The sequence below is a fragment of the Hermetia illucens genome, chromosome 1 (assembly GCF_905115235.1).
Source record: "Hermetia illucens chromosome 1, iHerIll2.2.curated.20191125, whole genome shotgun sequence".
Lineage (NCBI taxonomy): Eukaryota > Metazoa > Arthropoda > Insecta > Diptera > Stratiomyidae > Hermetia > Hermetia illucens.
The window spans coordinates 90,355,090-90,382,496 of NC_051849.1; the positions used below are offsets into that span (position 1 = coordinate 90,355,090).

Here is a 27,407-nt window from a genome sequence, read left to right on the forward strand (position 1 = left end):
TTGTTTCACACAAAACCTTAAAAAAAATAGCAATATTACGCATTAAGTGGAAGAAAACGTGGTCTTGATATGGAACAACTTCACTCTGTAGGACATTCAGTGCCGATAACAAATCCCACTGGCACTAGTGAGCGACCTTCCGCTTTCACGGCCCGGCGCTCTAACCACTTGAGCCATCGTAGGAAATGTAACCTACAATGCGTTATTAAACAAATGAGAAAGTGAGTGGTTTATTTACGTCATACTTCAGATAGTAACACTTCTTTCGTGGTTTATCTATAGTAATTGGCATCTCAGATGTGGTCGTTAATACGTTGTATCGGTGGGGAACAAATCGAATTTACCTCTTGTACCTCCAAAGAGAATGGATCTAATCTGGCACGGTGCTGATGCTTCGAAGCAAACTTCAAAAGGACGCGTGCATTTTTCATGAAAATAGTAGATTTTTTCTTATGCAGCGATAACTTGATTTCTTCCAAAAAAATAATATCCGATCCTTGGAGAATTTCCTCAAAATTTCCTGGGCCGTAGATTTCGATTTCTGAATATTGTGGTTTTCGGGCACGGCTTTTCAAATGTATGTACTGACTTTTGGGTAGACCTTTCTAGATAATTCGTACTAGAGGCCGCCACTTTCTATTTGTCTTTCCTTAATACCAGTATTTTCCAATTTTGCATTTAATTTCAATATGGCTGAGGAGAGCCCTGAAAACATTCCCAAACATCTTGCAAACTTGGTCCTCTTTCATTCACTTCTGCAATCACTTCACAACATTTCGCTATCAGGCATCTAAAATAACCATAATTAGTACTATTTATTGAGTTTTATTCCATTTTTTTTGATCCCCTGAATGTTTGACTCACTATAGAAAAACAGTTCATTTTTTTTTTATGGAAGAAAATGAAATGTTTCGAACTTTAATTAAAAATTTCTCCAAAAATAGAACGTAAAAATCGGATAACAAAATTCACATACTTCACATACTTTTATGTGCATTTAATTTCATATCAGTCAGCTGTTCCCATTTTCTAACCCCAAACTTCATGTACTTATACATATGTCTGTCTCGAGTAATTAATACTCAATTAACAAATAAAAAACCAATAAAAGGTATGAAAGATTTTGTGTATTACTTTTATAAAGCCATTTGAGTATGCATTTATCCCATTAGTACGTAGCATGTAATATAGGCATGCTTTATGTGAGAATATCCACTTTTACGTGATAATGACATTCAAAGGTTTAAATTTGCACAGGAGCGGAAACTTTGACCTAATTTTGTTAATAATAGTGCGATTTCCACAAAATTTGGCAGGATCATGTTCTATACTATACCCTACATTGCTGCAATTCGTGGTTCTAGAATGAACTTAAGGGGGGTTGGCAGTCAATTATTGAAAAAAGTAGTAGAATACTATTATTAACTTTATTTGAACAGGTATGGAGGGTATTTCGGTTCCTAAGCACCATATAGTGGCAGTATCTTGATTTTTTTTCAGATTTTCCGATTGAGTAGTATCTGAGAATAGGCCCGTTAAAGAAATGATCACCATCATATGAGCTCACTTTATTGTGGGACTGATATGCTGATATATGATGATGACGTCATAACTCATCTTAGACTGCAACAAATTTCCATGAAAAAGAAAACTTTCTCCTCTATCAATTTGTTAATAATAGTCGCAATATGCCGTCAATATCATCTTTATTTGAGCAATTATCGGGATGGGTCTAGATAGACACACCTCTGTGTTTTTTTTCTGACTTTCCGGTTAGATAGGTTCTGAAAGCACACCTTATCTGAGGAACTGTGAGTACATGACCGTTCTCCGTGTACATAGTTAAGAATTCAATTGTGACTTTTAAAAAGCGATTTCAACAAATAATTTGATTTCGAACTTGATGCGCTTTGAACTGTGAAAGTTCAACATTATAACAAATGCAAATAAGTTCACCGAAAACAGATACATGTAACTGGGGAAACCGGAAGCTGGACGCTCCAGGTATGAAAGGATTTGTGTATTTCTTTTATAAAGAGATTTGAGTATGCATTCGCCCCATTAGTACGTAACCTGTAATATATGCATGTATTATTTGAAAATATCCACTTTCAAATGAAGTGACAACTTTTATCTATTATAACTTTATTAATAATAGGGCGATTTCGAGCAAACTTCACAAAAATGAAACAGGGCTCGTTTTCAGAGCCTATCCAACCGAAAAATCTGAATCAGTGATTCATGTATATGAAATCTACACATCAAAATACATCCCGTTCCGATATCTGCACAAATAAAATTCATGGAAGTGCGTTACCATGTTTTAGAAATTTGCCGTAAAACCCACCTTAACTTCATCCCAGAAGTACATGCTGACATCAGCATAGGGGATAATATAGGATATAATTCTGAAAGTTTGAAGGCAATCCAACTATTATTAACAAAGTTAGAGAAGGTCAAAGTTTCGATTTCAGGTAAATTTATTGCATCCTAAGACGTGTATGACGTCACCATCAGATAAAGTGAACTTATATGAACGGCGTTGTTCATGGGGATATTTTAGTTTTCCTTTGTTTGCTTTCTTTCAGTTATTTGCATAGCAGTGTCAATTACTCGAGGGAGTCATGCGTACGTACATGTATGTGTAATAAAACCAATATAATAGACATTTATGTACCTGGTTACCAGCGGTTTTTAATTTTGCGTACGTGCTTTTGTGACGGAGTAAAGTGGCGGTTAACTGACAATGTTTATTTATTTAGGATGAACACAGTATTTATGTCGTTGATATGTACATACGTGCACCTTAGAGTTTGGCAAAATATAAAAGACTATTTCGTATTCTTAGCTATGTACTATATACACACTCAAAATTTCTCATTTAGGGAAACACAAAACCTTTTATACCTGAATTGTTCAGATTCTGGGTTCCCGACTTCCCGAGGTGTGGACATTTTGACCCCTTTGACCCCATTTTACAATTTACGTTAAAGCTAATATCAGCGGAAAGTGCTAATGGAGGCCTTATAATGGGTACCCCCTTTGCATGTATCGGGCGCCAGTTTTCAAACTCCACGTAAATTTGTGTCTCTCACTATATGCGTAGGATTTCATAGTTCCTATAGGTCCACATAATTTTGTTTGGATCGCTGTAGCAGTTTTAAAGAAAAGTGCGTGTGATAGACAGTTAATCGATTGTTTTACACAAAACCTTAAAATGAGTTTATTTGTAAACAATAGAAACAAATTGAATGCAGTAAAAATAAAAGAAAATTAAGAAAAAATACTTTAACTCAGTCACGATTCATATTTGCTCGCCCAAAAGTATTTAATGAACAATATTCAAAAAGTTTGATGGTTACGCCACCGATTTTTGGATTTCATGCGTTGTCATAATTTTAAAACAAACAAAATTCGTAATTTCATCCCATCTTTGTTTTAATATCGATATGAATTGGTAGCTACTCATAAGTTATGTAAATTGAAGGTCACTAGGAAAACTGTCTTTCCTTCTGTCAATTGAAGGCCTATCATCTCTCTGTTAGACACATTACAATTCTATTCTATTATATATAAGGTGCGATTATGTAATACGCCTTAATTCGAGGTAGTAACAAAACTAATACTTTTAAATAGCCCGTCTAGTCAGTACATAAGAAAATTTCATTGCCCATTGTTGTTACCATCAATCGCCATGTTTGTCTTTCCCAAACACTCCCACGAGACCTAACAACCAGATCGCTATTGAAATATAGAACAAAATTAGACTTTGAGCACGTTTTGGCGTGCTACGTTCTCGAAAAGACACGCGTTAAAAATCATGAAGTCAGTAAATGTGTTAAGAGCACCATGGACCCGGTCAGCACAAAAGCACAATATAAATTCTTGCATGGCCGCTGTGGGAAAGATTGCTTGAAAATGGCACGAAATATGATACGAGTTATCAACAAACGATTGCGGTAATGATAAATTTTCGTTAATAAATTGTAAGCGAGTGGCAACAACGACAACAACCGGTTCTTGTCCACACCTTTGCTGCACTGAAATTCAACTACTGACAATTTTAACTTTCTAGTAATGAAATTCTGTGGTTTCGCTTCTCAAATTACTTTTTAACTACTGGAGGGAAAGCAGAATCAGTTTAATGGAGGGGAATACGTTCGGAGGACGTACGGTCTACATACGTGTATTGCGGAAGATTCAGATAAATATCTTTTCGGAACTTGACAGGGAAATATGAAATGCTTTTGGGTTAAATAACTATTGTTTTGCTTGTGAACATTGTGGTTGATATTTGAGTGCATATGTCAGCCAACATTTAGAGCAAAAGTTCGAGAAGAAGAAAAATAATTTTTAATAAATTTTTAAATCCATAAATTTGTAAATCCACCAAGGAGTGAAAAGGAAACCCTAATTCACTCCTAATTTACTCTCAGCGCGTCAACCACGCCTACGCGCCATCGCTAACGGTTTTCTGAGGTATGCACTCTCTGGAGGAGCGAAGTTGTATATAGTGGCGCCGATATTTCACACATCCTACCCTTTTGAGATTGCAACCGAATATACTTGTCGGAAAGAGAAAAGAGCGATGATGATAGATGGAGATCCAATATTTCGCTAGGCCTTAGAAAGTTTCTTATTGGGCGATTTTTGCCTAACTGATATAATTGGTGATTATAACTTTCGGATGACAAGCTATGAGCTTTATTGGAAACATGCTGTGGAAGTGGTTTAACTCTAATCTTCAAGTACGCTGTTCAATTCCTGTAGATGTAGTTCTTCTTGGGACTCCAAATGATATGGGAGACAAAATTCGACGCTGGAGCCCATCCTTTGTTTGATATTATATGCTTCATGTCATATAATTGGTCTAAAGGTTTTGTACAGAGTGAATTTTATTAGTCGAAAGTCCTTTTGTCTTACGCAGTAGGGACTAGATTGTATTTAGTGTTATTCCAAGATATTTAATGCATGAAGTTGGGACTATTGTAGAATTTTCGACTTTCAATTGTTCGCTCTTTGTTCGTGTATTGATTTAGATCGGAAATATCTTCCCTTCTAAATATGCAGGATTTTGTTCTGCCTTAATTAATTTTAGTATCCCAACTTTCATAGTGGTTGGTTAGATCCACGAGGTGTTTTTCAATGGCGTTCACTACTTTGATTGGTTTGGGACTACAAGCAAATATAAAGATGTCATCGGCAAATTGAACAATAATAATAGTAGCTTTGAATATATTGTACAATGAAAGTCTAAGGATAGAACTGAGAAACTTCTGATGATACCAAAAATAAGTCCTATAATTTATCTTCAATACTGAAGTAAAACTGTATATCCTGAAAGATGCAGATTTGTCGAGAATGTCAATAGCCTTCACGAAATTACGGGCAGATAATAATGCAAATTTATTATTTACGTTAAGACCGGGGGTATTGTGTTGTAGAGGTACCTTCACTCTACATCGAACTAGGAGAAATGCGAATTTTTTATCTTATCTTTTTTAAGAGGGGAATAACAAATTTAAACAGTTGTTGCTGCATTCTGTATTTGGCCCGTAAACATAAAAGTTTATTCGTAAATATCTGCATTTGGTGGCGCCGCTATTTGATTCAATGGCTGCCCTTATATACTACCTAGCATGCTTTTAAGGCATGTGTCTATGATTGTTTGGATCAATACTTTCATATGTTGAGAAATGTTACTTTTTTAAACATTTCGCAGAATTGTAAATTTTTGGATGTCAGGTGCCCCCAGATGTTTTCAATCGGGTTCAGGTCGGGGGAATTACCTGACGAAGGTGACATCGCGCTGCTGCAAGAGCCCAATAATATTTTTATACTTTAGGCACGGTAACAGGGTGCTGCGCCGTTCACAAAGGTAATGGAGAGTTCAAAGCACTTTGGGCAATTAAAATTATATACAAAAAAATGTCAATCACTTAAGATGATTTATGGTCCTAATGACACAATCTGCGCTTTAATGCTCTGATGGCTTTCTTCAAACAAATTGATGTTTCCGTCACCGCCTCTAGCCTACAATCAGTAGGTTCCTTAATTCATGGACCTTGTGTTTTACCCGGAAACCTCTTACCATGATGAAATTCAGGCTTTTATGTCACCTAATTTTACTAACCATCCCTTATTATAATGGAGAATAAACATGTTTATTAAACTTCAACAAGCCTTTGCAAATTCAAGTATCTAGCGGGTTTAGCTTAGCTTGTGCAGGTTTTTTTGAACAAATCAATGTTAATTTGCTTGCCTGCTCAGAAAACACTAACGAACTTACAAACGTATGGATGGCGATGTTTGGTCCACCAAACAAGAATATAATGACTTATATTCGGCATTGCGTTTGTTTACATATATGTGAAAATTTCTGTTGAACTTCCTTCGGTGGATTTGCTAAAATTTTAATGAGTTCGGGATATCATGAGGAAGAGATCTGCACGCTCTTTGACTTTAATCAATTTATAATTCCTGCATATACGAATTGGCAATTTTGGGGTATCAGGCTTCAACTCCACAACAAAATGGTCACAAATTTTGCAGCTCTTGATCTGCGTGATTCCATCAGATATCACGAAATATTCAAGCCTTAACAAGGTCGTGTGGGTGGTTCAGGTAGTAGCAGTTCAAGGTTGACGGTGCGATGATCCAGTTGTTTGAGGGTTAGCCCATCGATCTTGAAAATCAAATTATAATAAAAATAGAGAGATTTGTTATCGTGACTGGATGTTGGATACCAGTCGACTCAGCTGTGAATGAGTACCTGAGTCGAATCATTGTAATGATCTCGAGCGAACGCAATGCTGGCTACATTGCCTCTTACACTGTACTGTAGTGTACCGTTACGGTCTTGAATGATGTGCTCTAACATAAAATAATATTAATATAAAAGGAATACTTTTATCTAGTAATGTGACAATCCTTTTATGGTGGTTCCAGCTAGATTTATGTCTGGTGAAATTTATACCATGATGGTTACGAAAATACATCTCTGAAATATAGATGGGTTCTTATTTCATAATCTAGACCAATTCTTCCGCATGTAGAATTTCGGAAATAAGTGAAGCTAAGTTGAATCGGCGAATGACTAATTCGATAAGCGTTCCTCGTTATTGGGATCTTGACGGAGGATGCTACCAGCTGCTATAGTTGATCTTGTATTTTTTGCGGTTTCGGTATATGGCATATTAGGTACCATAAGATTTTTGTCGACATAATGCGACCATGTGAGGTATCAAATGAAATTACTTTTCGAAACTGGTCCCATATTTGATATCGGGTGAAACTTAAGGGAGTGAGGACTCAAAGCATAATCCTCAAGAAATGTAACAAGTTTTGTTCTAAAGAAAGCACCCTCTCACTTCTCCTTTGTTTTTATGTGAACTGTCACACGGTACACCCAACGTCCAGCGCCTTACACACTGCTTTATGCAGATGATGTTTTCCTAACGTCTAATAGCAAAAATGATATCGAGCAACCTGTCCAAAAATGGAACAATCGCCTCATGCGACTCGTCTCAGATTGAATCTGAATAAAACTTGAGTTTTTGACGACCGATCCTTATGACACAGGATCAATCACTGTTAGCGACAGTGACCTGCCCTGTCCAAGCGATTTGAATATCTCGGGTCAATGCTATCAGCCAATGGAGAACTGCGTTATGAAATTGCTTCACGCATTAACCTAACCTGGATGAAGCAGCGTTCCACAACTGGTGTTCTTGGTAATCGACGTCTCACATCTAAAATTTACCGCAATGTCGTCCATCCTATCGTTCTCCATGATCCTGAGTGTCGGCCTGCCATAAAAGGCAACGAACAGCGTCTTGCGGTAATGGAGACTGCTTTGAACTAGTGGCGTAACACGTTTTGATCACAGCCGAAATGAGGATATCCGCGATCGATATGCGGTTGCACCGATCATGGAAAAATTGCGGGAGAGGCGTCTTCGATGGTATGGTTACGTAATTCGCTTTAACGAGGATTCACTTGCCGGCCGAAACAAAGGTGGCTTGATACGTTGAATGGGGAGTGAAAAGCTCGAGATTGCATCCATATCAGACATTTGATAGAACCAAATGGTGAAACCAATCACGACGAGCCGACTCCGCTTGTGAACGGGACAAAGGCTGAAGAATATTTTTTATGCAATTACTTCTTATTATGTAGCAAACGGTGATTCATAATCTAACCTTTCCATAGTTTTTGAGTCCTATCAGACATCGAATTGCAGAAATACTGCAAAAGAGGTGTTGCAATTTTATTATACTGTACGTCTTCGATCCCTTTGCCTAATTCAGCAAGATATTTGGGTTTCTACTTCAGTACCAACTTTATAATGTACCAAAGGTTCCCGCTAGGGTAGATATTAGGTCTGTTTTCCATATAGTTTAGCTTAGAAATGCCGGATGAATTCATCGTAGAATATTATCCTTCTGAAGTTGAGTGCCGTCCAATTTCCAGACCTTTTTGCCTATTGCATATGCTTTTTCAATTTTTTTGGTTCGAAACTTGTTTTTTGGCACGGTTTTTTGAGCACATAAGCTACCCTCCTACCTTCCGTGTGCTCCATTCTGCTCCATCTTATTCCACCAACACTCTTCTAATATACTCCGTCGTTTGGAGTTGATTCCGCAAACACATTCTCTTTACCAAACGATCTTCACTAGCGGTTGTTGTTCAGACTCTTCCGGACCCCCTGCTGTTTAATGCGCAATATTTGCAACGAATTAACCGTTACTGCAGACATTAGGAAGTGCAGAACTTCTAAACGCAATATGAAAATGGTACTTCCCTTTGAACAGCAATCAAATTACGTGTTACTGATATGAAATGGTAACTTGAAGTGTTCAAGCTTTCGTTTGACTTTGATACTTAATTTTTTTTTGTTTTTTCACAACCGTTCTGTGTAACACAAAATCAACAAAATAACAACAATGATAGAAAACACAATAAAAATAATGATTTTTCCTATCATCTGACTTTCGAGATATTTGACTTCAAATTGTATTGCAGAAACTATCCAATTTTTAAATTGGTTGACTGCATTTGTGATCTTAATTTAGAGATTTTCACGTCTCGCATAAGATAACATTAAAAAGCATGTTTGGCCTTTAAGGCGATTTCACATCAAGATGACTTCGGGTGTGTCAACTTGGCTATGGCTAAATCTGGAATATTAATGAAGATACTGTGCAAGTACATTTACATCTTTCACAACTAATTTTCCTTGTCATGACAGTGTCGAACGTGAGTCATAATCAGTCTGTACACTGGTGAGCCTTTTACTAGAATTTGTTGGTTCTTTGAGTAATTGGGGTTCATGATGTTTGAAACCTGTTTTGTGTTACCATTTAATCGCATCACGGGACGGTATACCGCTCCGGATATTCAATACAATCTAAATATCTAACTTGAAAATATGATAATAAGTTCACTGACATGTTCTTAGGGTAATCGGAAGTATCAAAGAAGGACATAACTAAATCTAGTTGCACTAGTCTCAATAAGAACACTTCACATTTTCATACCGTTGAAATAAACTGTATAGGAAGATAACACTTTTAATTATCTGATAACTTACAAAAATGCTGATACAATTCTCATAAGCCTAAGATTATTTGTTTTTGGTCACTACTCATTTTACGATTAGTTACTACCCCACTTGCTGCGCTTTTGCGAAAATAGTCAATATACTTGAATATTCCCCACAAACTTATGTTGTTGTATAAAACTCTTCCAGCGTCTAGATTACATAATAAGTGAATGGAATAGTACACAGCAGTCGCTACGTCATAACGTATTCAATGTCTTTTGATATTCATATTTATCTAGATATATGCATGCAGAAAAACATAATTGTGTAATATAAAAATGGTTTTGTTATTTTATACTCAACTCTATTCCATTCTATTTAATTTGCAGAACAGAAAATAATTTAACGTTATCTTCGCGAAATTCTTGAAACTGAGATTTGCTAAGAATAGTTTGCACTAATTAATTTTTTTCATAGATAACTTGACACTAATTATATTTTTTACATAGAAACCTGGGGCAAATAAGCTTATTGGGAAAAGAAAAGGTACTCCATTGTTTTAAATATAAACAACGTTTTTTTCTCATTTGGTAACGAAGTTTGGAGAATTACTTTTTATATGTCAACAATTAGTTTTTAAACAGCTAGAAACAAATTGTTGACATTGATTCGCAGTCAATAAAAATTAAGAAGTTCTGCAGACAAAATATCAACTCCAATCGTTATTGATAATAGGCTGAAACGACAAATGATGAAATCAAAGCTTGATGATTGCAATATATGTAGATGCAGTGGACGACATTTCCAAATAAAGAGCAAATCATTTCTACTACTAGATTCCGATCTTCCAAATACTGTTCAGAGTTTACGGAGCTGACGATTTGTTACGATTTATGTGGAGATCAAATGTGATGTTTTGCTGTCCACAGTCGTTTACGTAGCTTTAAAAACTCAAAATTGAGATCATAAATATCGTTAATAAATTAATAGATATTGTGTTGATCAGAAGGTTTTCAGAGACAAATAAAAGTTTCTTTTATGAATTTCTAATTTAATAATTTTCTGTAATTTTCCCGAACACATTCCAATAGCTCACAAAAAATTCAACAATTATCGCTAAGAACTCGTCCAGAGTTAGGAAGAGAATAATGAACTTTTTGAACTTTTTTTGTGAAGACAACCTTAATGGCAATAAATAAAATAAATATATATGTATATATAAGAAATATTTGTTTGTTGATGACATCTATGTGTTTCTCGCCGGGAAAGAGAGGCAAGTAAGGTTGGATTGAACAACGAAACCAAGTTTCTCAGGCTGACGGGTGATCGCACTCTCCCAGACCACCGAGGGCGTCGATCAATTTGTATATTTATATATGTAACAGTGCTAGATCCGCTTTCGCTGCTCTGTCTAAAATCTGGAAATGCAGTTATCTCAAGTTGAGACTGTTCTGTGCTAGCGTTCTTCCTGGGTTGATATTTGAAAGTAGCATATGGAAAGTAAACTCCCCTGTTATTCACAAGCTCCAAGCTTTCGTCAATACCCCTCTGCGTCATATCATCGGAATACGGCCTGACATTATCTCACACGAAAATTTGGTCGGTGCACTGTGATAGGAAGACGGAATGGCAATGGTTAAGACATACCTTACGGAAGGGAGACAAGTGAATTGCGGGCTATGCCATGCAATGGAATCCACTGTCCCAAGATTATGATGCCATTTGATACGTCAAATTTAAAACTCAAATGGCATCATAAGGCCTAGACTTCATCTAAGCGCGATTTTTTTTCGGATGTTTAGGTTGGGTTGTTTCCGAAAATGAGTCCTGTCTCACTTTAAGTGTATACATTTTGACTTCTTACTCGCATACTTTGCGATTCACGTCAAAACCAATATTAGATTCGTACTAATTCATTTGATACCCTACATGACTATATTCGATGAAAAAAAATTTTACATCCCCGCGTATAGGTATTTACATGTAAACTGCACGTAAATTTATGTCACTCACTGTATGCGTAGGATTTCATAGTTCCCATATGTCCACCAAATTTCGTTTGGATAGGTTTAGCCATTTTGGAGAAAAGTGCGTGTGACAGAGAGACAGACAGTGAATCGCTTTTAATAAGGTTTTGTTTTACACAAAAATTTAAAAGTGCGTTTAAGGTTTTCCCTTTGTTTATATTTACAATTGATCAATTTGTTATCCCTGGATCGTAAAATAGTACTTCCGAGTCGATATACTCCTGCTCCTCTTCTTGCTGTGCTACTTGTTTGGACGGACTTGCTTCCTTCGTCTTAGCTTTTTCGACCATTAAGATCCTCTCTTTATCTTTTTGTACGGCGTATTGGTACGATTTGAAGCCGATTATGTCTAGAATTTTTAACAGTGTTATCCGTTCCTCACTGAACCCGGCTAGTAGAACATACATACCCACTTCCACCACTTTCCTTTATTGTTACTCTATGTTTGGGAATAATCGCCCAAAGCGTTTTTTTTTTTAAATTTCGCAAATGTGAGAAACAATTTCGAATATTGGAAAAACATTTAAAACGGTTTAGATTCTTCACTTTCCACGTTAGGCGTAACTCAATTCTCATCGAGTAAAAATGGTCACCTCTACGTTGAACAACCTTGACACTCGTGTGTGAACATAATGGCTAACGGGCCGCGAAAGACAACTATTCACCTCAAGACATGCATTACCAAAAATGACCTTGGCTATCATCTGTCGTAAACAGTTTTGCGTTTCCATTTACAGAATTAGAGGACAGTTACCAGGTCACATAACTGAGAGCCATGTTATTAAAAAAGCAGATTTTAATTGTACTGTAAGAAAGCCGGGAACTTGCTACATAATTCATCATACCTCATTTCTGGTTGCGTGTTAGGCTAACCAAAATTAGATGGAAAAAGAAAGCCAAAAATGTTGGAAGGTAAATGTTAGCGGCTTCAGTTAGAGATGGGTACTTAACTCTTTTCTTCTTATAATAGAAATCACGTGAGTTAGGCAAGTCAGTGCTAATCACATGATTCCAGCCTGAGGTTGGAAATATGTTGAAGTTTGTACTTTTGATAAACGATTTAGTAAATTTCCACAAATGCAGAAATCTGAGTGTTTTACAACAAAGAGTAAGTATAGTAAAACTCAAACTAAAATTAAGAAAGAAAATTAATTTTCTTCTAATTGCACTGCATTCTAGAAAGCAATAGTCATGAAGATCGAAAATTTCTCTATTGAATGTTTTCAAAATTCTAATAGCTAAACCGTGACGGTTACTCCATTCCGCATTTATTTTTCTTTGGATACCGGCATGTCCCTCGAATTCATCATCCAAAGTGTTTCTTTGTGGACTAGTCTGAATCTTCGAAAATGGTTGTACTGACACTACTCAGAGGAGTAGTTAGGCACTTGCCTCACATAAAATAATTCTCTCAAATATTGGACCCAGTCATTAAAGTATTTCTCTGTTCATGCTTGTTTATCGTGCTACAGTACACTAATTATGTTTTTGCTTCCTGTTCCTGTCCTGTCCTGTTAGGACCGTGGGTCTGTCTTCAGTTAGTAAGATCCATCCCGTTTTCCGACTCAAATATTCGAACTATTATTTCGTAAATCATCCTTAAATTTTTTTAGACATTTCTTCGATTTCCTTCCTCCTTTTCAACTACAATGAATAGATCATTTATTTTTTACAATTAATGAACCCACACATTTCTCTCTGAGCTTTTCTAATTCCTTTTTTCATACACAGAGCACAGGCGCGCCGAGAAAATTGAATTCCGCCACTATCATGAAAGTTCCATTGTTTAAGACTCACGTCAAACATTAACCCAGAAAATATCTCACTTTTTTGTTCATAGTCTACTAGCTAGAAAGATTCCATGCCTATTGGCATGGGAACTATATGAAGAGCTCCATACACCTTCGTTGCTACGACGTGAAATAAACCATGATGCTTCAGTTTCCTCTTCCGCACACAAAAAGAAATCATCTGATTGGAACTCATTGTTTTGTGTCGTTTTGTCTTGAAGATGTGTGCATCGGGCAAGCATTTGTAAGAATCTAACGCTAAAAATAGTGAGTCATTGTTAGGATGCTTTACTTTACAAGTAAATTTTGTTATTTATGTCAGAAACAGACCCACCTACTTTCATCTAAGTATTTGTTTTTATTACATTTGAAAGTTTACGTTGAAAAAAAATTTCTTCCTATGGATACCAAGTGTTTCCTTAGATGAGATATATGGCTGCGTGAATTAAGATTATCATCACTTAGGGAAATAGGAGAGGAAATCGTTTGCAGTGAGCAATTAAAAATACCAATTCCGATTAAGAGTTGCACAGCAAAAGAACAACATGACGTAATTAGATTTTAAACCACGAAAAAAAATTGAACTAATTTAAACCATTGACGAGACTGGGAATCACTTTTGTGAACCTTACTCGAGGATTTCTGTAAAGCAGGAAAATTCGAGATTCTATCATTTGGTAGTAAAGAGATGTGTGTGACACGAAAAAATTAGCTTCAACGAAAAAGGTCAAGATTCAGAGGTAAATGTGGCCGGGATATGACAATTATATAAGCATTGAAGAGAGTTATGATGAAAATAGCCCAAATTTTCTTTTGATCTAAGGGGGTTTTCCTATGTGACGGTTTCCAGAACTCGATTTTTTCTTTTATACTATATATATTTTGGAAGAAGAATATGTTGGGAATATATTGCAAAATTTTAGACCGAAATTCCGAATATTTATGGAGTTACAGTAAAAGGAAGAGTACGTGGCATAGTGATATGCATACAAAATGGAAGTTTTAAACGTGTTTCTCTCGGGACCACAATTTTAAAGTTTTGTGTAAATACAAGGCTTTGTGTTTATCACGAAAATTGGTAATAGTGTGTGATCTGTTGTTCCCTTTACATACAGCAAGTGGTGCCATTTTGTGCCAAGTTTAAGGAGGAGTGGAGGGTGCAAATTTTTTTTCATAAAATGTGGTCGTGTGGAATATCAAATGAAAGGGCTCAATTAGTACTTTTCGAAACTGGCCCCATATTTAATATCGGCTGAATTATAGAGGAGCGGAGGCTCAAAATATGACCATCAAAAAGTGTAACAGGTCTCGATCTCAGAACCTATTCAACGGAAAAATCTGAAAACAAACACAATGGCGCATCTCTACGAAATCTAGACCTCAAAATACATTCTTTTCCGATATCTGCACAAATAAAGTAAATAACAGTATATTTCTACATTTTAGAAATTTATCCGGAAACCCCCCTCGTGTCCATTCCACAAGTAACAAGTCGGGAAACCGGAAGCTGGGCGCTTCAGATATGAAAGGTTTTGTTTGCTTCTTCTGTAAGTATATCTGAGTGTAGAACTATCCCATTTGTACGTAGCCCGTTGTGCATATGCATTTAGCATGTCAGAATTAGTACTTCGGGTTGTAAATTTACACGGTAAAGACAACTTTGAGCTACTGTAATTTTGTCACTAATAGTATGATTTTGATCACACTTGGTGATAACATGCTTCATATTATATTTTATACTACTACCAAGTTCTATAGCTCTGGGATAAACCTAAGGGTTTTTTTTTTCAATTTTCCCAAAAATATTGCAATTTACCATTAACTTAACTTAATTTGAACAGATATCGATATGGAGAGTATTTTGAGGCCTGGGCACCATATAGAGGCAGCTTCATGATTTTTTTCAGATTTTTCGGTTGGGTAGTTTCAGAGAATGATTCCGTTAAAGAAAACATCAGTTTCCAGACCTCCCACTCCCCGCCTTTCTAACAAATCTCAAAACTAAGACCGGCTTCGAAAAGTACTAACCGAGGCCTTTCATTTGATACCCCACATGACTATATTTGGTGAAAAAAGTAAACCGAAAATATAAGTACGATCAATTTATATATCCATACATGTACAGTATTCGGTAATAGGCAATTTGTTTGTTTAAGGTGAGAATAATATCTATGTCTGTAATATGTATGCATGTGCGTAGAAGTTTCCAACATAAGATGAACACAAAACCTTTATATCCGAAGGGCGAACTTTCGGTATTTCGACTTGTTTTTAAAGAACCCCACTTTAACCCTTACAAACAACTACAAACGATTATCAAATTCGTTTTATATCACAATTCAAGGCCCAACAATAACATCAAAAGATTGGAAAATTACATTTATTGATAGCAGAAAAAAATCCAAAACAAGGTTGAAATATCGCATAGGAAAACCCCTTTAATAAACCATCGAATTGAACCCTCGTAAATGGAAGGGGTTATAATCGCTAAATTTATTATTTATTCAATTTTCGGGTCAAATTGCTAGCAACTGGAAATTACCATACATGCAGATCAATAGAATAAAGAGTTCTAGTTATCTGTTCTCTTTGATACTGTAGTATGTGTACATGAAACTTTATTTCAATATCGTCAGCTTTATAGATTATGACTTCTTTAAGGCAGAGGTTATTTCCAACTTTCAGTAACTGCAGAATTCATAAAAATAATTTTAAGTTTATATTTAGAGTTGTCGATTTTCCTGTCCGAAGTCATTGTGAGTCACATTTTTACTGGAACCTACAAAATTTTTAAACTGTTTAAGCATCAATCAATCAATAATCGTAAGGGAGAGGCAGTTCATAATGATAATTTTTACATAGCCATGATAGCATGTGGGATATCATGTCTGTTCTGATCATTTCGTCGGCAAACTAATTACACAGGCTCAACGCACAGTGGCCATGGTTTAATCAATGTGTCCAAGTACACATATGAAGCATATCCTTTGTGACACAACACGATAATCAGTTATGTGTTTATACATGATACTGCAAACCAGGACGAAAAACCGAAACATATTAATATAACTATGTTTAATTATTATAAAAATAATTCTCTTCAATTTATATTGAAATAAAATATTTGTTGGCTTCGTATCGTGTCATGCCATAGTACCACGTTTTCGGCTGGAATTATTAACAGTATGTCCTTGTTTTTTCGACAAATATCCCCGTAATTTTCAACTACCAATGTTCACAACGCAAACGCGAATAGTCTCGCATAATAGATCTATATATATTAAGAATTAAGTGTCAATGGTGCAAATGTCTACTCAAAAATTTTTATATACGAAATACGCAAAACCTTTAGTATCTGGAGCGCCGAGCTTCTGGTCAGTGGCTACCAAAATCAATGTGGTTTAACGCTGTTAAGATAGTAATACTACGTGACTGAAAAAGTCGAGCAGACTTTCGGGTTTTAGTGTTAAGCGTTCTGCTTCTCTACACTCCAAGTGTCTCTATTTTCTTCGAAAAGTGTACAATTAAATTTTGGCTTGGTTGATTGTTATGCCCCAGCTCCTTCAGTTCCTTAGTCCTTAGTTATACATTTGCATTAGTTGCATTTGCTGCCTCAATAAAGTGGAAGCTCACAAAAAAACACGTGTATTCTTGATAAACTGTATCAGATCATAAAAATATTCCATGAATCTGAACCGTTTCCATTGAGGTAACCCTTTGGATATCGGCAAGAAGTACTGGTCTACAAAGAAGCTTGGAGCAAGGCTAATCATTTGGTTAGGGATTTAATGCTGTATTAATTTGTAAGAAAGTCCTTGAATCCAGACTGAACCTGATTCTGACTTTCGGAATGCCCCAACATCTTAGTGAGATGCATTGGAATCGATTTAGCAATGAATACATTTTAGAGCTTCATGTCACCTTCTTTAGCAATTCTTTTGTTTTTTTATGCCACGAAAAACCCGGTGCTATATTATATGTTTAGTTGACACTCCTTATCGGTACATTATTGAAAATCGCAACGTAGCAGAACAATAATTGTAAGCTATCTTATGAACAAACTTCCTTAAAAACTCTAAAAAAATTATTTTTGAATGTCATTCTTTGTTTTATCATCCGCGAGCCTCAAGGCAAATATATATTTTTGAAAAAAGTACAGACCTCTTCATGATGAAATGAGAAAAAAAACTAATTCACACATAGGAAGATGCAAGCGCCGTAGAAAAGTTAAGTAATAACTATTTCTAAATGCATGTTATTTATAAAAGTGTGCAGCCTAAATTTACCATAAAGCTACAAACTTTATCAGCATTTTACTCTCATAAACCATTGAGTGATTAAATGATTCACATCAAAGGCATTCACTCATTGAATATGTCCATAAAATCGATAAGAAATGTGCAATCAATTCTATTTGTCACAGCACAAAAGCTTTTATTATAATTAAGCTGGAGGCATTTCTGTCAATGTAATTTGGGGCCATTCATTAATAGAAAACTACTGACTAATATATAGACAATTCTTTTGTTGTGCCTAATTGAGTGGATTAAAGTATACCTGGGACAATAACAAGGGCTGATAACTTTTTATCGCATGAAATGATTTATTGTTTATATTGGATTTTTTAGTATGACACAGTTCAGGGTAAATATTTTTGAAAAGTTTTTTGTTGTGCGCACTCTGAATTTGTCTTATAATTGTCTTGATGACTCAAGGTAACTCCTTGCCGTCGTCTACCGCGGTTTTGAAAAATTATTCTCTTACCTGGCAATGGACAATATACATAATTCCTCCATTGGGTAGCTAAAAACTGCATAAACTTTTAATGTTTATCAAATACATACTGTATTACTCATATCTTAGGCATAACAAAATTATAAACGGAGGAATTATACTATTGTCAATTACATTTTTACCTGTCTTATAGATTAGATACATGATTTTTCTGTTAATTATAATAATACTAATCTCGACGGATTCTCCCATTAACCTACCAATGACCACCACCACCAGCGCCCCTTTGGTTTTTAGTAGGTAGGATCGTCCGAGCCTAAATGCTTGGCACTTAGTGCTAGTATTAGATGAAATTCGGCATCTGCCGAGATTGTGATAACTCGGAAAATAATAATAATCGTTGGGGCAACAATCCATATTGGATCAGGGCCTTGAAGTGTGTTAGAGCACTTCATTCAAGACCGTAACGGTACACTACAGTAACACTGTCGGAGGCAATGTGGTCAACATTGCGTTCGGCCGATATTATTACTCTGATTTGACTCAGGTACTCATTCACAGCTGAGTCGACTGGTATCCGACGTCAAATCACGATACAAATGCCACTGCCACCAGTGAGATTTGAACCGCGACCTTCCGTACAATAGCCTTATGCTGTAACTACTCCGCCATCCGGACACATAATGATACTATCACGCATTAAATGGGAGAAAATGTGATATAGAGCAATCACTTAACTATGGTAGCTCTCGCGTTTTCACGCATTAATTTTCCATTGCTGGAATTTAAAACTACCGTATTTAAGTAAATTTCCTCCTTATCACGTTTTCTCCCCTTTAAAGCGTAATATTCCCAAATTTTCCATAATCAACCCATTATTTTTACATGTCATTTCAAATGTCAACTTTGCAGGTTTTTAAGTTTTAGGTAATTACAATAATTACAATTTTGTAATTTCTTCGTAATTTAAACAGTTATATCTTCGAAGTGATAATGACCTTTGTAATTGAAAATATATGCATTTATAAAAAATTTTATTAGTTTCCGATAATAGTATCAAATCTGGGATCAAATGACAGGAAAATTGCGATTTTTTTAGAAAGGTGAAGCTTTTTGACACTATTCACAAAAAACGCTATAACTCTGTAACGGCAAAAGATAGGGTGCCTAATCCTGGACCAATTACCCTCAAATAAATGGTGCTATCCACCATTAAAATTTGTACCACAATAAACGAGGCACCCTGTATAATATACAAATCGATCATCAATTAGAGATGAGAAAAAGTAGGAATCAATTTCGCAAAGGTTCGCTCAATCAAATTAGAAAAGTGTCGTTATACACGAATGCCCTACGGTTGTTTAAGGCAGAATTTTTCTTTGTGCCACATTTTCTGTTAATCGATTCATATGTAGAGCATATTTTCTAAGCATCTTAAATGTATTGAATAATATCATAGTCTGGTTGGTTTTTAACGATTTTAAAAGTGCAATGTTATCTTTCTAAATTAAAATTCACGACAAATGCTGAAGAAAAAGAAGAAAAGAAGAATGAACCTAAAGAAAAAATTGCAACGATAATAAAACTATGATAATAAGTCGAAAATGAAGGCTCAGTGCTATGAATATGAAGAATTTCGTGGATTTCTTAGGTAAAAAAATTGGGTGCACACTGGTTCCATTTTTACATAACACGTAGTCTTTATATGTACATATATACATGCATTGAGTATATCCGACTACTCATTTCAATGGGATGCTAATATTTTATCTCTTTCGTGATGCAATCTCGCGTGTAGGAGGCAACTTTAAACTGTTTTAACTTTATTGACCACAAGTTTCATTTTTTTTATACTCTTACTAATGAAACGCAATGATTGGAGAAATTCTATCACGTCACTCTCACTGTTAATTTTTTACTATTTTTATGGGCATTGTCAATTTGGATTTCATATAGTTTTCTGGTATTTTTGTAAACTAAAGTGATTTTTTTTTATAAAAATTATCAGAGTGTGTAAACTAAATTCTAATAATTTTTTTACTTTTCTGGATCTTTTGATTACGTTTGTTCGATTGAAGGTTGGCTTGCCCGAATTGAAATTACTTCAGTAAAATGCGAATGAATTTACTTAAGTAGAAACCTAATTTTACCATCATTACACATTAAGTTGGAGCTGTTAAAAAATTTAGAGTCATGCAATTTTTAAATATTTATGTAAATTTATTATTTAGTATTTTAGGTTCACAAACATCTACAATGAAAAAAATGTTGTTTATGTGCAAAACAAAACCTAATTAAAAAAAACAAAACCTTATCAAAATCGGTTTACTATCTGTCTGTCACGCGCATTTTTCTCGGAGGCGGTTGTAGCCATTGACATTAAATTTGGTGGAAAGTTGGAAACTGTGATCGCTCACGCATACAGTGAGTTACATAATTGTACGTCGAATTTAAGGGGGGAGTCCCCATAGATCCCCTATAATTACATCAAATATAATCATGTGGGGTATCAAATGAAAGGCTTCGATTATTACCCTTCGAAGTTTTCATAGTTTTGACATTTGTCGGAAAGGTGCGGAGTGCAGGGGGTTGAAAGTGATGATCTCTTTAACGGACCCATTCTCAGAAACTACCCAACCGAAAAATCTGAAAAAAAATCGAGAGGCTGCCTGTATAGCCTAGGTTACGAAATACCCTCCATGTCGATGTCTGTTCAAATAAAGTTGATAATAATTTACCATTATAATTTTTAGTAATTGGCTACAAACCCCCCTTAAGTTCATCCTAGTATCGCGTGCAGTAATGTAAATTATAACATAGAGCATAATCCTACCAAGTTTGGTGGAAATTTCACTTTTATTAACAAAGTTATAATAGGTCAAAATTGTCACTTCTTTGCAAATTCAAGGCTTTGAATATCAATATCACTTGAAAGTGGAAATCTCTTTATAAAAGTAATGCACAAAACCTTTGATATCTGAAGCGTCCAGCTACCGGTTTCCCAATTTGTTTCATTTCATACGTATTTCGTGTAATATTTTTTTTTACTATTTACTACATATTTTTAAACAAGACATAATGAATTTTCTTAAAAGTTGTTCTCGTCTCTCTCTTGACGCTTCAGGTATGAAAGGTTTTGTTGGTTGTTTTTGTGGAAGAATATTTGGCTACATTTACATATAGCTAGTAATGTATATACTTTGAATATACCCGGTATTCAATTCGATCTGGTGGTGAGGTTCTATCTCTTATTGAGTAGTAGTTTGACGCGACGTTTTTGTTTGAGTAGTTTGTGAAAATGAGTCCTTAAAGTGATTAACTAATTTCGTACAGCCGCATTCCTCGCCTTTGCAATCAATATCAAAACTAATATCTGCTTCGAAAAGCACTAATCGAGGCCTTTCAGTTGACACCCCACATGGCTATATTCGTTGAAAAAAAAATTGCATCCTTTTTTTATGTGTATAGGGACCCCCTTAAGTTGTAATGTTATTAGTGGAAATAGGAGATCAGGTCGATCATCCTGAGTGGCCGATAACGACCTAGAGGGCAGAGCTATCCCAAAAATCTAAACAAATTGGCTAAATTGACCGTGAAGGTCCGCCCACAAAGATTGAAGCTCTATCAAAGTGCTCGGTCGACACGTTCTTGCACGCCTCTGTGCTAGCCAGGCTCGGGAATGTGGGGGGTCCTTTGAGCGCTTTGATCCCTCACGCTTCATTACTAAAAACCAACGTGTCTATTCCGATGTGTGGACGGATTCTAAACTCGACACTAATTAGGATTTCGCGACGGCCTATCGAATGAAAAACAGAACGCGAACTAAATTGGAAAATAGAAAAGAGAAAAAAAAAACCGACTCGACCGCGCGCGTGGAGCCGTAAGTCTCCGGACCCGAGTGCCGCGATCAAGAAGGGGAAGATCCACGACCGATCACCGTCTCAATTCTTATGAGGCGCGACCTCTGAGGTTCCCACCCTTCCTCGACATCCTCAGGCCAGTTATTCACTTTGAGGATGTCCCTTATAGAAATTCCGCGGGAGTAAGGAGGAACGAAAGGGAGGAAGTCCTCAAACTACGATTAGATTAGTCAAGCACCATTGTTCGTTGTTCAAGCAAACTTCATTACATTAATTATAATCGAAAAAAATGAAAATAAAAATAAACAATATGTAAAATTTAAAGAAATAAAATCATAAAAAAAAAGAAAATAGAAAAGAAAATAAAAAAACAATGACTTACCCAGGTCGTCACTCCGAGCTCGGATTGATGCTGGTTTACTTTGTTCAAAGTTGCTTAGTCTCTATTTTTAAGTAATTGCTAAAATACAAGAATTAGAAATTAATGATCAATTTCTGCTTCATCTTCATTTGCTTCTGTATTAAAAACCAAGTCTCTTCTCTCTTGGAAGTAAAACGATTATAATATATATGCATATATTAATAACACCAAGTGCAAGTTATGCAAGTAGCAGAGTTCGCCGTTGCGCATGCTCTGTGTTCTTTGATGTTACCAGTGATAATTTACGCGAAACATTGAATGCATAAAAATCTGATCGCGATTCATGTCACAGGCCATCACCAATATCTATATTAATTGTTACCCTCTCTAAACATAGCTATGAACATTCTCAATTCAATATAAGAACTACCTAAAGCCGTAATTTTCACTCTGGTGGAATGTGCTTGTTTTAATTTTAGATTTATTCTAATTCACATTTCAGATAGTTCGGTTTAGAGCATTAACGGAAAAGCAAAATTCACATAAACATTATTTCCACCAGTTCTCCTCCTCCACTCCAATGTAATTTCAAATTAAGTATAAACCTGTTTTTTTTTTTCACTTATTTTCTCCTTTCTTTTTAAGTTTTTTTGTTCTTTTCAGTATTTTGTATCCGCACGTTTCTTAGCCACAGCAAAGCACTCTCCCTTTCTTCTGCAAAACTTCACTTCCTTTGTCTGTCGCTCCCAAAACTTACTATTTCCTTCCTTCGATCCAAAAACTTCTCTTTTCTCTGCCTTCGATCCCTAAACTCCTTTGTCCTCTGTCTTCGATTCCAAAACTCCTTTTTCCTCCCTTCGATCCCAAAAACTTTTTTGTCCTCTCCTTCGATTTCAAAAAAACTCCTTATTTCGTTCTGTCCTCCCACAAAGACCAAGCACAACTCCCCGTTCTTTTTCCCTGCACCGCTTCACTTCCCGCTACATCGCCTCTCCACTCGCTAGGCAATGTTGCGGCAACATGCGGATGCGGCAAATCATTCGCCTCTTGTCAAGATCAATTTGCCCGAATGCATTCAATAATGTGCAATCTGCGGCGAACATTAAGGCAATTGCATTGTTTATGCAAATGCAAATGCAAATGCATTGTTTAAGCAAATTAATTAAGAAAGAGCCGAATGAGATTCCGCTCCTGTCGCGCAGCCGCGGTCACTACAAAGTTTGACAGCAATATAATTCACCGCATGTGTGAGGTTCACAGTTCACACCTTCCCACCAACTTGGTGTCAATGTGTGCAGTCGTTTCTGAAAAGAGTGCGTGTCACAGAGGGGCGGACAGACAGCCAGGCAGTGAATCGATTTTAATAAGGTTTTGTTTTCTACAACAAAAATACAAATACAACTAGTACCATAATATGATTTTTTCCAAATCTTTGAGTAAGATATTCCATATCATGGTCTATATTGTTTCAAAATTCTATAATTCAAGAATGAACTCAAGAAAAGTACTAACGGAGACTTTTCATTTGGTAAAAAAAAAATATCACCTTTATATTGATCGGTGCCCCCCTCTTAAGCTCAGTGTTCAAATCTTTTCACTGATTTCATCAAGAGATTTGAGAAAAATATTTTTGACAGAAAGGCAATGAACGGATTTTAATAAGGCTTTATTTTCCGCAAAACCTCAAAAGTGAGGGGAAAAACTGTGAAAAAAGTAGTGGTGAAAACTAATAAAATAATTGATAACTCTTGAAATAAATCTTGTAGTAATACGTTAATTATTCTTATAAATATAATCAAAATGTCATAAGTGGCATTCAATCATGCAAAATTAGCAAATAATTCCAAATGGCAAGTGTGGTTATGGATTAGTATTCAGCTTAGTTCATTGCCACATAGCTAATGATAAGCTCCGCTACGCATAATCTTGTACTTAATGTGTGGGCTACTCCTGTCATATATCTTTCTGAAACACTGCAACCTACTTCGAGAAGAGCCAGGATGAAGATCAAACGGTAATGGTTTCTTACATACACGTAACTATCGCGGAATTGTACCTCTAAATTGCGTAGCTAATTTATGAAAACACTGGATAATTCAAAAGAAGAGTTTATTTATCAGCTAAATTTCTGGAATAACTCTCCAAATTTTTAATTTAATATATAATTATTTGTTTTCTGAAAAATTGCCAATATCACCCCTTTATGTTATGTGAAATAGTAATAGTAACATCCATCATATCTGAACCAATTTTTTTTTTCAGACGATGATAGTGATGTCGATTTAGTAACCGACTTCCTTAGTTCGAACATAAAACATGCCGCCGAAACGACAAATCACTGCAGCCTGAAGCAAAGGCAACCAAAACAACTATTGGTCAATTGCTCTAGTCGGCCAGAGCAAAACAATTTTCATCAACAACAGCAGTTAAACGCTACCAACACGGCGTCTAATAATACAATATCTGGCAACATGGTCCCCATTATAAGTGTCACTCCGCACAGTCCGGGGACCAAATACAATAGTATTCTGGGTATGTATTATAAAATTTGAAAAGTTTTAAATTTGACTATGATTTGAGTCATTAGCGCTATATTTAACAGGGGTTTCATACTAATAATTCAAACAACTATCAAATATTATAATAATAAATAAACGTTCCACAATTTTTACAGAGGACACAATCAATCAACTACAGAACATTCGAGAAAGTGTTGTACACATGAAAAATTCAACTGTACAGAAACAAAGTTATGCTCCTTGTGGTCTTATTAGTAATTCGGTAAGTATTTTAAATAATAAAATCTATTGTGTCTGCTTTCTCACCCTGATACTAAATGTTCGCAATGCATTCTAGAAGGGCTATTATGCCCCTTTAATGGGTGTAGAATACCTTTCAACTGTATTATGTCAATGAAGTCTACAATCGACAGGAATTTGAAGATGTGCCCCAATTCAAGGTGCTTTAGCGTGGCATTCGGTATTCAATATTCTTCAAGGTGCCTTAATCTAATTTGCACAAGTGTCGAACTGAATCCCTATTGTCATGCTATCCCTTGGTATCAGTGATTCGGGATACCGCATAGGAAGAATGTCGATCTTCTTTCGTTTGAGGTAGCTGTATGTTTCACTGATACCACCCTTGCTTGCATCTGTATATGGAGATGGAAAAGAGTCAATCCCATTCCATGTAAGCTAATGCTGTATAGAAAACAAGTCTGGTCTCCACTGTCTTGTCGATCAGGGCATCTGGTATTTCTATATGTGATATATCGGCGAAAATACCTTCGATGACCAAAAATGCACACAGCGTTATTTCTTTAGTTGCGATACATGGCAGTTTCGATTGAGCCACCTGCCCCGTAAGCGTGTTGAAATAGATGTACAGATTACGCATAAAGATGCTAATTCTAATATAGTTGTCTATGACCTTCTCCACTGTTTTTAGTACAGGCAAATCTGTCAGAAAGATTTAGAGTGAAAAGGATCCTTTTTGTCAGTTTTCACTTTTGCCCGTCTCCAATCCCTAACTGTGTTGTTGAGAAAATGCGAAACACCACTTTTTTTATTCTACCATCTTAGATATTATCATAATATGTCAAAAGTAATATAGGTCTAACTTACACTCGAATTATACTTCTGTCTTCCAAGTTGCTGCCGCATCTAATCATTTCTGTCTGTGGAAAGTTCTGATTTACTGATCCTTTGTCTTGGTCGTTAAGTTTTTATTATATATTTTCTTTAAATCTATACGTGAAAGTATTTTTTGCAAACGATAGTTTTTTCAAAGAAACCCTAATCAACTTTGAAATTTCGTAAAATGAGATGACATTAAAATGATTCTCCTACCCACTCCATGGCAAAATCTCTTCTTTACGGTTAAAAGATAATGTTATTGTTTAGGATAAGTGAGGGATCCTAAGTCCACAACCACTTGTTGTTGGACCGGACCAAATGGAGAGCAACTTACTCTCCATTTGGTCCGGTCCAACAACAAGTGGTTGTGGACTTAGGATCCCTCACTTATCCTAAACAATTAATTTAGCTTTAGCCAGCTCAGGCTCAAACTATCGGTTTCTACTGGATATAATTCGCACCCTTGGCGTGTTTTCCTAAACATATAAATGGAGCGTTTTCCATCCGATGCCACTCACGGTCACGCTGCTCCCAGGGCAGAGGTGAGGCAGCGTCTGAAGAGTTGCCTCTGCCCTGGGCGAAACCGTTTGTCCTACAATTTTTGATAATGTTATGCATACGGTGAGGTTATTTGTGGAACAGTACATTAATTGCATCACACAATGTTGCAAATTATCTTCTTTAAAACTGGAAGTTTCCTATAAATAAATAGTTATTTCCGATAGAGAACGTAACAAGTCTGAAAAAGCTATTTTTTCAATCGAATATACAATAATGTGCAAAAAAACACTTAAAAGCAATTTCCAGAAAAATAAAACTGATTAATGATTTTTTTTCTTTGGTTTATCGCTTTATTCCGGATGTTTCCATAATTATTTCAGAATCCTAGTACCATTCGATGATAATTTAAAGTAAGAAGAAAATATTATATCTGGGTAAAACGTGTAAAGATAATTCACATGATTGAATTATATTTTCCGCTAAAATGTATTTTTAGTTAAACATGTTGCTAGCCAAATATGAGCAAATAAGTATTGAACAACATCAGCTTGGTCGCATTACCCTTTCAAGCAAAACTGTAGCGTAGAAGAAAGCCATAAAATCAGCCGCTTTATGAATTTTGTCGAAAAATGTGCGTAGTTTTGATTTCCACTTCACCTGCTATCAAGCCAGACGCGAGGAAGGGGGGGGGGGGGGATATCACCCAGCCCGGATTTTTATCCGCGGCCCGCAATATAAATTTCAATGAAAAAAGTATAATTTTTATCTTTCCTTTAGCCATATAATTTTCACTTCGGGCCCGATTTTGTCACATAATTTTCAACCCGCCCCGGATTTCCTCTCTACGTGCTTTCGACAGTTTGAACAGGGAGTGTATCTGGCGTGCTTTACGCAGGGGTGACATTCTGGAGAAAGTAATAATTATTATCAAAGCAACGAGTTGCGCCAAGGTAAA

The 27,407-nt window shown here is 35.9% G+C and overlaps 1 protein-coding gene across 1 annotated transcript in view; it reads left to right on the forward strand.

The window, feature by feature from the left end:
• The window catches only part of LOC119659183 (rho guanine nucleotide exchange factor 18), a 120,115-nt gene that overhangs the window by 39,896 nt on the left and 52,812 nt on the right, over positions 1-27,407 (forward strand). The window contains exons 4-5 of the mRNA XM_038067146.1: positions 24,579-24,848; positions 24,991-25,097. Coding sequence (XP_037923074.1) covers positions 24,579-24,848; positions 24,991-25,097 — 377 coding nt within the window. The remainder of the gene's footprint in view (positions 1-24,578; positions 24,849-24,990; positions 25,098-27,407) is intronic.